Here is a 12,037-nt window from a genome sequence, read left to right as displayed (position 1 = left end):
TCCTTGGTAATAAATTAAGTCTTGAATAAACTATTCATTTGGAAAGGCAGGGACTAGGCATCTTAAGTTCTGGTTTCTGACCAAGATGAACCTACCATGAAAAATTAATTAAAAAATGCAAAGCTCTAGGAATATATCTTAATTGATACAATAAATTGGGTTTGGGCTCTCAAGTCAGACATGATTCAATGTTGGACAAATTACTTAAAATGCGATTTTCTTACCTATAGAATTAGAAGGTTGAAGTAGGTGATGTAAGTTTTCTGCCAATCCAAACGATGAAATAGGTTCTAAAGCATAAAACTGTTAGATAAGTGTCTGACTGGACATCAGTCCTAGTAGATAATGCTAAATTTTCATTCAGCAAACTTGTGCCATTCACCATCAACATTGAGAGAAATTTTTCTGCCTAGTTTTATAACTTAAAAAAAAAAAAAGAAAGCCTCTGCATTAAAACAATCATTATAAAAAATACAGTGACTGTTTTGCTATTTCCAATGAAATAGTAAATGGGGGGGGATGAGTTTTAAAATATCTGAAATTTAAAATATTAAAATAACCTTACAAAATTAATTAAGTTTCTGGATGAGTTACTGAGGCAGCTAGTATTTTCCTCCTCAAAATTCTTTTCAAATAGCACCTGATAATTTTTAATATCTTTCAATAGGAATAATTTGCCTAAAATTGAAGAATGGGTTAAACAACCTTTCTAAAGAAGAGAGAGACGAAGAAACAGACACACATACAGAGGAAACTCTAGACTGCAGAATGAAGGAAATGGAGCTTACCTGTCATTTCTCTGGCTAAACAGTTCTTTTTTTAAACATACATTTACCTCCTACATAAACCCGCTGTTTTGCTTCTTGTATTACTGTAATCTAATTTACATCAGAAGTCGTGTCTCTTAAATATGGTTATTTTTAAAGCATGTAGGTAGCACATAAAATGTTTCCTAATTTTGAATGGCATATCAAAAGTATTTATTTCAAAATGGGGACAAGGGGGGCAGGAAAAGAAAACAATGTGAAATTATCAAATGAAGAGAAATGCTGTAATTGGAAATTTTTCTAAGTATATCTTTAAGAAACACATGTTTATAAACAGGACAGTGATGCCAGAAAGCTAATAAACTAGCTTACAAATGAGAAATTCAGGGCAGCCATATCCCTGTTACCATTAATATTTTCTTAGTGTAATTTTGAATTAGACCCAACTGGTTTACTCCTCTGGGCCTGCCTATAACCTCAGTCTATCTGGATTTTATAAATGTATTTTCTGAGGAATACAAAAATTTCAGTGTCAGTGTAATTCCAATAAAAATCCCAACTAAGCCTTTTTGTAGAAATTGATAGGCATGTTCCAAAATTTATATGAAGAAGAAAGAAGCTAAAACAGCCAAAATTATTTTGAAATAAATAGTATAAAATAATTTACCTTGGTATTTATTACCATACTTCACCCCACTGTGTCGTGTTAATGATGGATTACTAAAGTGCATATTCAAGCATTGTTTTCTTTTGGAGTGATAATGAATTATAAGAATCTACTGTTATTTTCTTATTTTAGTAAGTTGTAGCCTTAGGTATTTTTGTCAGGTTAATGAAGCATAATCTCCACTCATTAAAATTTACCTTTTTTGAGTATATAGTTTGATTAATTGTACAATCCATCTTCTCCTTCCACCAGATCTTAGTAACCAATAACTTGATTTCAGTTTCCATAGTTCTATCTTTTCTAGAATGTCATTGTAAATGGAATCACACAGTATGTAGCCTTTTGTGATGAGCTTCCTCACTTAGCATTATCCTTTTAAGACTCACCTATGTTATAGCATAGGTAGGTAGTCTGTTCCTGTGCTAACCCAGGTAGGCTGTTTTATACTTCCCGAAATTTTCTTCCGTGTATACTACCAGATAGGGTGAGCCACAAGACCCATTCTCGTGTGAAATTTGGAGGGCAGAAGTGAAGCAGCAGCCATCTAATTTTTTACGTAGGCATTTTGTAGTTCCCACATGGTATGACTTACCTGCTGGCTCACCTTTCAGGGTGGGGCAGCAGTTGGGCCTACATGGTTCTACCCTTCCTTGCATCCTCCTTCAGCTTCTTTGCCTCCTGGGTCAACCATATGTCCAGCAACCTGGCGAAAGGCAACTTTTCTCCCAGGATACTCACATTATCAAAGCTGGAGACAGTGAGAAGTGACACGGGTGTCAGTCAGTCCTCATGCGTTCCAGCTTTGTCTTTCTGTCTTCCACTTTCCACCTATTGTCCCTTTCTAACTGCCTATCCTGTGAACTCCAGGCTCTTAGGTGCGGAAACAACAGCCTCACGGAGACTGCTTAAAGAACCCAGCTGTGTAACAGCAAGTCCCTGTACACAAATTGCTATACAAACATATAGCGATGCCCGCGAATATCCAGTAGTTCTGCTTCTCTGACTGAAGTCCGACACAATTTTGCATTATTGAGTAAATACCCACTGTATGGATGTACGGTTTGTTTATCCATTCACCAGTTGATGGACATTTGGCTGTTCTCAGTGATCCAGTTTGGGATCATGAATCCATAAAGCTGCTAAAAATGGTCACATACAGGTCTTTGTGTGAACATATTACTTCAAAACATGGCATTTATAAATATAAGAAATAGCTAAAAGAATTCAATATGACTGCCATTGGAAGTGAAAAGGAGAACAAAGGGGTCTGATGTTGATGTTTTACATTTGAGACCCTTCTTACCATGATTTACAAAAAACAAAAACACTGAATTGTACACTTTAAAAGAGTAAATTTTATGCTAGGTGAATTATAGTTCAATAGAGAAGTATAAAAGTACATGATAATACAATAAACAAACTCTGCCAATATATAATGTAATATCAAGTTTTATTTACCTTTTTTTCTTACAATATGCTGTCATTCAAAATATACCTCATAAGTAACTCATGCATACAGTAGGCACTCTATAAATATTTTGATTTAATAATTAGGTATTTTTTAGAATGACTAAAAATCCTGATGTAAAATCCCAATTGGGAAGTGCATAATCCCATTGTAGACAAAATATATAACTTTACAATAAACATTTTTATAAGAATTTTCCCCAAAGAGGGAACACTTACAATTTGGAAATTAAAAAATAAAGAGTAAAAAGCAAAATGAAGCACAATACTAATATATTTAGCCAATGATCCCTGGATCAGTGGTGCTCACAGACCAAGGGTTACCTGCACCCTGTGGCCTTAAGACCATCTGAAATTCAGTTAAGAAGACAAGCATATACCTAATAACCTCTTAACTGGAAATACTGCAAGAAAATAAAAGCAAAAGCCTGTGAAACTTTTTAAACTACATCCCTTACATGAACACAGGAAAAAAATTTAAACACATATTGTGTTTTCCAATTTAAAAAAAATCAAGGCTTTTCATCTTAAGCAGCAAGAATGATCCATAAATAAGCAAGAACTCACTTTTATAGAAGCTATGTTAAATTCTGTGGAAAATACTTTGGGAGATTAGTTCAAGAACCTTAGTCCAAATATGAAATAAATTCTTGCCTTATAGGATCTTCCAGTGTTTACACAAAAAAAACCAGGCTGTGACCACATAAGGTAAAGCATCTTCTAAATCCTTATTTTGGGTTAGCTTTATAATTATGAACAGTCACTCCAACCTGAAAAAAATTATAGCACTATTATGATAAAGAAAAATTAAAAGCCACCAAATGCCTAACCTTAGTGAAGTGCCTGTGCAAACCTATAAACATACTCAAATACTTGATTGCTATAAAATGAAAAGTCTACTAACTATATTTTTCAAAAACTATATATAATCCTATAAAAATTTAAATATGTGGACTGTAACAATACACAGAAATGTATATATAAAATACTATTAAGTGAAAAAAACAAAATAAAAAATATAAATGATTACAACCATGTAAAAGTAAATATATTATAATAACAAAAACTGAAGTGAATTTAAATTTATAGAGACATAAATAGATTCAAACATCCATTAGGGGGTTTTCTTTGTTATGTAAGATTATAACAAAATAAAAAAAATAGACCATTATTTTAGATAAAACTATACTCCTGAACAATAAATACTGAATTGCATGTGAACTCCTAAAACAGAGATTTTAAAAACCATGACTTACTACATTTCAGGTGTGTCCTATGGATTGAGATCAGCCCGCATCTGCTGATCTTCATTTTACAAAACCTCTGGCAATGTGTACAATTATAACTGCCCTTCTTAAACATAAGAAGAAAAAAATTTAAAGCACTGTTCACGTAAGAAAACCAAGCAGCATGCTAACAAAACCTATCTACTTAATCTGTTTTGCTCCTGCAAAAAGCTACTAACAGAGGATTTTAAAAAACTAATTCTATATACATATTTTACATAATATATTTTGCTATAAATATTTTAAAGAATGGCTTTTACATAATTCTTCATTTTAATTTCAATAGATATCTTATTGATTTAATCGCAAATTATGCAAATACAGTCTTTCAGATTTATTACTGAAAATTATTCTCTCCGTGGTTTAGAAAATGGTTAATTTCTTGGATAAAACATAGCATATTTAGAAGTCCGAAAGCCAAGTAAATCCCTTATTTCATTTCGGAATTTTGACAGATCTTGGCGTAGTTCATTTAGATTTTCCACGGTTGCCTGATCTGTACTTTGCATCTTCTGCCTCATGGACGTCAGGTAACGATGCACCAAGCAGCACATCACTTTTTGGTAGTTCTCATCCCTCTTTTGTTTCAGATTTCTCCATTCCTTCAAAACAAACAATTGCATGGTACTAACAATGGACATAAACCATATTTAAATGAGGTGGTTTTTTAAAAAGATTTTATTTATTTATTTGTCAGAGAGAGAGTGAGCACATGGAGGGGGAGCAGCAGGCACCCTGCCGAGCAGGGAGCCCAATGCAGGACTCAGTCCCAGAACCCTGGGATCACGACCTGAGCCGAGGACAGATGTTTAACTGACCGAGCCACCCAGGCGTCCCTAAATGAGGTTTTTGTTTGTTTGTTTTTATGAGGTGGGTTTTTAAAAAGTATTCACAAACACATGCTTTATTAGACTGTATTTTTGGCTTTAAGGGTTACAAAGTAATATCCAACACTTATTTAAAACAAATACAGCCTGAACATTTGTTTTACTCATTCATCTGGATGCTTTACTTGATTTAACAATAGTCTTAGGAATCTTCAGTTTATAGGAAGGATTAACAAACCACAACTCACAGGCCGAACATGGCCCACTTACTATTTTTTTATGGTCTGTGTAAGCTAAGAATGGTTTTTACAGATGAATATTTGTAATTAATTTGATGATAGGGAACACTAACTTTGAACCCCAATTAAACAAAATGTTATTTATTCCCCAAAGTGGAATTCCATTCTTTATATTAGATCTGTATTACAAAAAGTTATTACTCAATTAATACTAAATTGTCAATTTCACCAATAAAAACTTTATGGATGTTTGTGTTCTTTCTTGTTATATTACTTGTTATATTCATATAACATCTTCGATTTTGTCTCAGTCTGCAAAGTCCAAAATATTTATTATCTGGCCCTTTACAGGAAAGGTTTGCGAATCTCTGGTTTATAGCAACATGTATTGAATTATTTATGTAATGAGTAACTTTCAAGAAGAACTGGAAAAATATGAGATGGCTCTAGTAGTCAATCTTTATCTATGCTGACAGAATAGGTATTCTAAATATTTTCCATATTTTAAAACTGTGAGATAAGACTTCATGAAAAAAAAGTATAGCTCTCTCTCTCTCACATATTGAATCCTTACTTTATGTAGGATAATATGCCATGCATTAGGGATATATGAGTGAAAAAAAGTAGACAGTCCTAGGCCTTAAAGAGGCCTAGGACATATTTACATTTTAGTAAACATCTGATATTAGGAGCTGTTAAAACTTCCAAGTTGCAATTTTAATTTCTTACCTTTAAACTATTTTGACGTTTAACCTTGCCTTTTGATGTATGAGAGCAAATCCACTTACTGAGGCTACTAATCATATAGCAAATAGTCTTTGGTGAAGGAATGATGTTGAAAGGTGGGGGTAATGTACATTTGTCATCAAAGTAGCTAAGCCATAACTTTGCTCGAGCGAACTTCCATTCTTTGTCCTCATGATTCTGTAAGAGGAAAATGAAAAAGCAATACAGAACATGAACACACACACACACATGGGGGAGGGGAGGGCAGAAGGAGCAAGGGAGAGAGGTAGAGGGGGAATGGGGGGGCGGAGAGAGAGAAAGAGAGATCATTTTAAACTGTCCAAATGTTTGCATACCTTGTATGTAAAAATTTGGTTTAAGATTTGCAGTTAATATACATTACTTACATTTTAAAAATCCATATTTAATTTAAAAATAGTACTAATTCTTTTTTTTTTTTTTTTTTTATTTGACAGAGAGAGAGATAGAATCACAAGTAGGCAGAGCAGCAGGCAGAGAGAGAGGGAGAAGCAGGCTCCCCGCTGAGCAGAGAGCCCGATGTGGGGCTCGATCCCAGGACCCTGAGATCATGACCTGAGCCGAAGGCACAGGCCTAACCCACTGAGCCACCCAGGCGCCCCAAAAATAGTACTAATTTTTAATTCTTATCATCTTTGGTTGCCTTATCTACTGCATACATTTGGTATGACCTGAAAGAATATAAAGTTTCTAGAAGAATGGACACTTACTGCTATCAGCTGGAAGCTCTTATGAAGCATTGCCACCAGCAGCTTGGTGAGCACAATCACAACCACAACATTGTACGTCCCAACAATAACTGCTCCAACAAAGGACTGCAATTCCTCTCCGTAACTAAATCTTGTGACAAAGATTGCCACGTGTGCTAAAGAGAAAATATACCAGAACAAAGCAAAGCAAGTGCCAATGAACCTGTAAAGACAATTACATTTCTGTTTAAAAGGAAATAAAAGAAATTAATTAGCAAAAATGAAGAATTCGTTTATACCAACATTCCACAGAACACTGATAATCTAAGAATAATACTTTATAAAATGAATGAGGTTGAACCCAACAGTACAGATATGCCTTACCTTAAACAAAGAAATAGACTCAAAAGGAGGATAAATTATTTTTGTTTGACCTCTTAACTGCTTTTTTGTCTATTCTCAACAAAGCAGCCACTAAGATATTGGTAATGCCTAATTCAGTGTTGCCACTCCTCTGCTCAAAAACTTCAAATGGCTCTCGATCTCATTAGCCCAAAGTCCTTACAAGTATCAACAAATTCCTACATCTCCTACAACTTTCCCTCAGCTTCCCTACATCCATCCACACTGGCCTTCTGGCTTTTTCGTGAACTTGTCAGCCACACTCCCATCTCAGGGCATTTGCCTTTGCCATTCCCTCTATCTGCTAATGCTCTTCCTCCAGCCAGCTCCTTCAGGTCTTGATCCTTTGTATCTTTACTTGAATGTCATCTCTTGTGGGGCCATTCCCCAGTCTCCCATCTAAAATTGCACCCTCTCACACATATACCCTCCCTGGCCAAAGCTTTGTCTCTTTAGCCCCTTTTATTGCATAATATACTATACCTTTTTTTTCTCTTTTTATTGCCTATATCATCTAACTATGATATAATATAAGCTCCATGAGGTAGTTTTGTTTACTAGGACTTCATTCACTCAGCACTTCGAACAGTGTCTGTTACACAGAAGGTGTTAAACAAATAGTTATTAGTCATTTAATCTTATTCCTTATATAAGATGACATACGAATATCTAAGGAATAGTTGCTATGTAACAGAAACACAACAGATGAATAATTCCACACCCCTTCTCCATTATGTTATTTTAAAATGAGGGGAGGTACTTTCTCTGCCTCACAGCTGATTGTGCAATTTCTTATGATACAGCAAATCAGAGGAAAAAAATTGTTGATGAAGCTCTAATGATTCTCAATTCTAGTGACCTCCTACTAAGTGCTGAAAATGCAAGAGATTGTTTTGGCTGTAACAATGATGGACAGTTGCTACTGACATTCACTATAAGAAGGGCAGAGATGTTGAATGCCTTGCAATATACAGGACTGACAGAAAACTGTCCTGCCCCAAATGCTAACAGTGCGCAAAATGCCAAGAGTTCCTCTGTTAAAAGATTACAGTGGGGGAAACAGTGTAATATCTTAGGTCTACTAATTACTTAAGATTCTATTTATATAAATATAACTATCAAATGATTCATGAAAAATAAGTATTTCTTATTAAAAAAGAATGTCTTAGAGAAAATGTGAAGTTCTAATTCTCTAGGTACTAATTCATTTATAATACAATAGAGAGAAATACATTTACAAAAAATTTTAAAAGACACTCACGAATGGAAGGTATCATTGCTTTGCTGTTCACAGAAGATGCCTACACAGTCCTTCTGTTCTTTTGGGGTATAGCCTTTATCATACAGTTGTGTCAGTCCAATTGTGAAAGAAAACAAAACAAGAAGGAACATCCCAAGAAATTTTCCAAAATCTTGTAACATCTGTCCCATTGAAATCTATGGAATATATTATATAGCTGTTGGTTAAAATTATCAGGAAAACAAAATATTAAATATTAAAAGACCAGGCAATAAAAGCAAAACAAACATATGACCCACAGTCTACTCCTTTTATGCCATCTGGTTAAGATAATGTTGTACTTTTAAAATGTTAAAAGTCTCGTTGCCTAACAAAAAGCCAGTCTAAGCATGCCATCACTCTGAGTACTGGATGGCACATTTCTTCAATCTGGACCAGGTGTGCAGAGGACATTGCTGTGATGAAGTTAGGGGCTAAGACATGAGATTTAAGAAAAACCTAATTTGCAAGGAATAAAAGGAAAATTCTTTGCTCAAGCCTAAAGGGAAATAAATGCTTATATTTATAGCTTCTTAAAATTTACAAATATAAAATCATATGATAAAGTATTTTATTTGAAATTTGTGACCAATTCTAAACCAATTCCCAAAAGATGGCATTTCCTCCTCCAGGACTGCCCTAATCTCTTTTGCCAAGGTGATCAATTTTCTTTCATTTTAGGTCAATTATAAGAAAAAACTACGTGCAAGCCAGAGAGTATGTCTAGTACATCGGTACATATTATAACGTACACATGTGAAGTGCATCTAGAAGCTTCTTCATTCAAGCCTAATTTCATTGTCCTCCAATACTCCTTAAAAATCTGGGAAATAGGTACTTTTCATAAATTCTTGGTATTTAAATTAGCATACAAATTTGAAGAATAATTTGACATCACCTTTTTTTTAAATTTTTTTTTTTTGAAGATTTTATTTATTTATTTGACAGACAGAGATCACAAGCAGGCAGAGAGAGAGGAGAAAGCAGGCTCCCCGCGGAGCAGAGAGCCCGATGCGGGGCTCGATCCCAGGACTCTGGGATCATGACCTGAGCCGAAGGCAGAGGCTTTAACCCACTGAGCCACCCAGGCGCCCCTGACATCACCTTTTTGACCCAGTAATTCTATCCCTTGGAATTTAGCCAATAGATAGGAAATATGCAAAGATGTGCGTATATACAAGGATTTTCACTGCAACACTGTTAGAGGTAGCCAAAAAAAATGCTAAATATTATTATTATTATTTTAATGCTAAATATTATTAAAAAGAATGAAGTATAGCTCTATGTGCTGGCACAGAAAAATGTCTATAAAATATTAAGTCAAAAAAGCAGGTTATAGAACAGTGTTATAACAGATCTTGTTTCTAATTTTTTAAAGGATAAATCAGGTATATATTTTCATATAGACAGGATTTAATATGCACAGGAAAGTTCTGGAAGTTTACACCAGAAACTGTTAACAGTCCTTATCTATGGAAGGTAGGAGTAGGGATTAGAAGGCAGACTTTTTTCCTTTGAATTTTCTTTACTATATGCATTTATTACTCTTATGATACAAAAAATAACGTTTAAAAGTAATCCCTCTTCAAGACTTATTGGTCAATTTTATAGACTTAATTAAATCTAGCTTCAAATAAAATGTCTCATTGCTTCAGACCTACCAAAATAATACATGCCACTTACCAATGATACAAAATGGTAATGACAAGCAAGTGGCCAAACCCCTCTAACCCACTAAAAGTGAACCAGCTAGTTAAGCAGAAGAGGTGTGCTAAAATTCTTTAGGCACACCACAAGCTGCTGACCCGGACTCTGCAACACTGGGAAGGTCCAGTATACCTGAGGTGCACATGTGACTAGGCCATATGGTCCCTTCAGAAGTCTTGTGCTTCCCTCACCTCCCCTTGCAAAATTCTGAGAGAAGAAATAGAGAGCTTTTAGATTCAGCAAGTTTGAAATGTGTGAAAAAGAGAAGAAATACACTTCCCTTTTAGTCAATAATAGCTTTATACTGAATCCCCTTGGAAAAGAAATAATTTATTCAGACTGGGAGTGCTTAGATAAAGCCATGCCATCCACTAGAGAACTTAATAAGTTAGGACAGTAAGAATGCAGAAACTGCTTTAGATAACTACGAAAAGACTGCCTTTGAAGAAAACTTGGGCACTGTAGGTAAAGTTAAGAGTAAATAGGGTTTCTTAAGAGTGACCATGTATGATGTTATAATTTTAATTTAAAAAATTGAGTCCAAAAGAGAAGCCTGAATTTAACATTACTAAGTTGTGTTTTTTGGGAAGATTTACTTATTTACTTTAGAAAGAGAGCCAGCGAGGGAAGGGACAAAGGGAGAGAAAGATAGAATCCTTAAGCAGACTCCCTGCTGAGCAAGGAGCCATACGCAGGGCTCAATTCCATGACCATTATTAGATCATGACCTGAGCCGAAATCGAGAGTCAGACACATAACCAACTGAGACACCCAGGTGCCCCATAATTCAATTTCAGTATCAAGATGAACAATATTTAATGAAAAAAAAACTCCACAAACTTCAAGGACCGTTCTTTAAAAGCTTATTAGTTCTGACATAAGTTGGAAAAATCAGTACTAGCTACCGTGGACATCCCTGATGTTAGCACTGAGTGAGCACACTAGCCCAACATGCCTGTGAAAGGCAAAATTCAAAAACACTAAATCTATTTTAGTCTGAGGCAGATTATGAGGCTTATTTATCTGTAAAAATAATAATTACGCTGTTGAAAACATTTACTTAAACTTAGCAGTTTTACTCAAGAAATAGGAAAATTAAGAAATGAAAAGAAAAAGGTAATTAAAATATCAGTACTGAAGTTTACATAGAGTTAACACTGCTACACACTGAGAAAAATATATACATCCTTCCTCGTAATCAGAAAAATGGAAATGAAAGAGGACTACTAAGATAGTATAACTTAGCACCAAATGCTATTGAATGTGGTGAAACAGTGTGCTTTTTATACTGCTTGTGAGATCAAAAATTAACACATCGTTTTGCAGAGTAACAGAAATACTGAGGCACTATAAGGATCAGATCTTTTGATATGTTAATGCTCCTGGAGAGTTACCCTTGGGAAATGATTTAAAAGAGGCAAAGTCCTCTACACAGAACAGCATGTAGAACAGCAAAAACAAGCCAAATGCCCGACAGGGCAAAGGTTGGTATCATTAGGGTTCATAGCAAGCGTTAAACTATAAAACTTGTTAACAAAGCAATAATAATGACAATCTCTAGTCAGTCTCCTTCCAAATCTTTCTCCAGAAAAAGCCATAGTTACCTGTCTAAAGTTCTTTAAAAAAAAAAAAAAAAGATTTTTATTTATTTATTTAAGAGACAGAGAGAGCGAGAGCGAGCGCGCAAGAGTGGGAAGGAGGAGCAGAGGGGACAGAGATTTCCAAGCTGATTCCTTGCTGAGCACCAGCCAGGCATGAGAGGCTCCATCTCACCATCCTGAGATCACCACCTGAGCTGAAATCAAGGGTCAGATGCTTAACCGACTGAGCCACCCAGACATCCTCCCTATCTAAAGGTTCTATTGAATCAAGCATTCATGCTCCAAACCTCCTTTGCATGTATGAAAATATTCAAATTCCTGGCACAGAGGCCCTCAGAGTC

General features: G+C 35.0%; 1 protein-coding gene across 14 annotated transcripts in view; it reads right to left on the bottom strand.

The window, feature by feature from the left end:
• Positions 1 to 2,872: 2,872 nt before the first annotated feature.
• The window catches only part of TRPC1 (transient receptor potential cation channel subfamily C member 1), a gene marked incomplete at its 5' end in the record, with an annotated part of 70,928 nt that continues 61,763 nt past the window's right edge, over positions 2,873 to 12,037 (bottom strand). For all 14 annotated transcript variants that reach the window (XM_080817293.1, XM_080817299.1, XM_080817301.1 and 11 more), the window contains 4 exons: positions 2,873 to 4,789; positions 5,983 to 6,177; positions 6,729 to 6,930; positions 8,371 to 8,546. In XM_080817293.1, the coding sequence (XP_080673419.1) occupies positions 4,562 to 4,789; positions 5,983 to 6,177; positions 6,729 to 6,930; positions 8,371 to 8,546 (801 nt within the window). In that variant the 3' untranslated portion in view covers positions 2,873 to 4,561. The remainder of the gene's footprint in view (positions 4,790 to 5,982; positions 6,178 to 6,728; positions 6,931 to 8,370; positions 8,547 to 12,037) is intronic.

This window comes from Martes martes, assembly GCF_963455335.1.
Source record: "Martes martes genome assembly, chromosome: 1".
NCBI classification, from domain to species: Eukaryota; Metazoa; Chordata; class Mammalia; order Carnivora; family Mustelidae; genus Martes; species Martes martes.
Note: the sequence above shows the minus strand (reverse complement) of the source record. Positions and strands in the feature narration are given on the sequence as shown.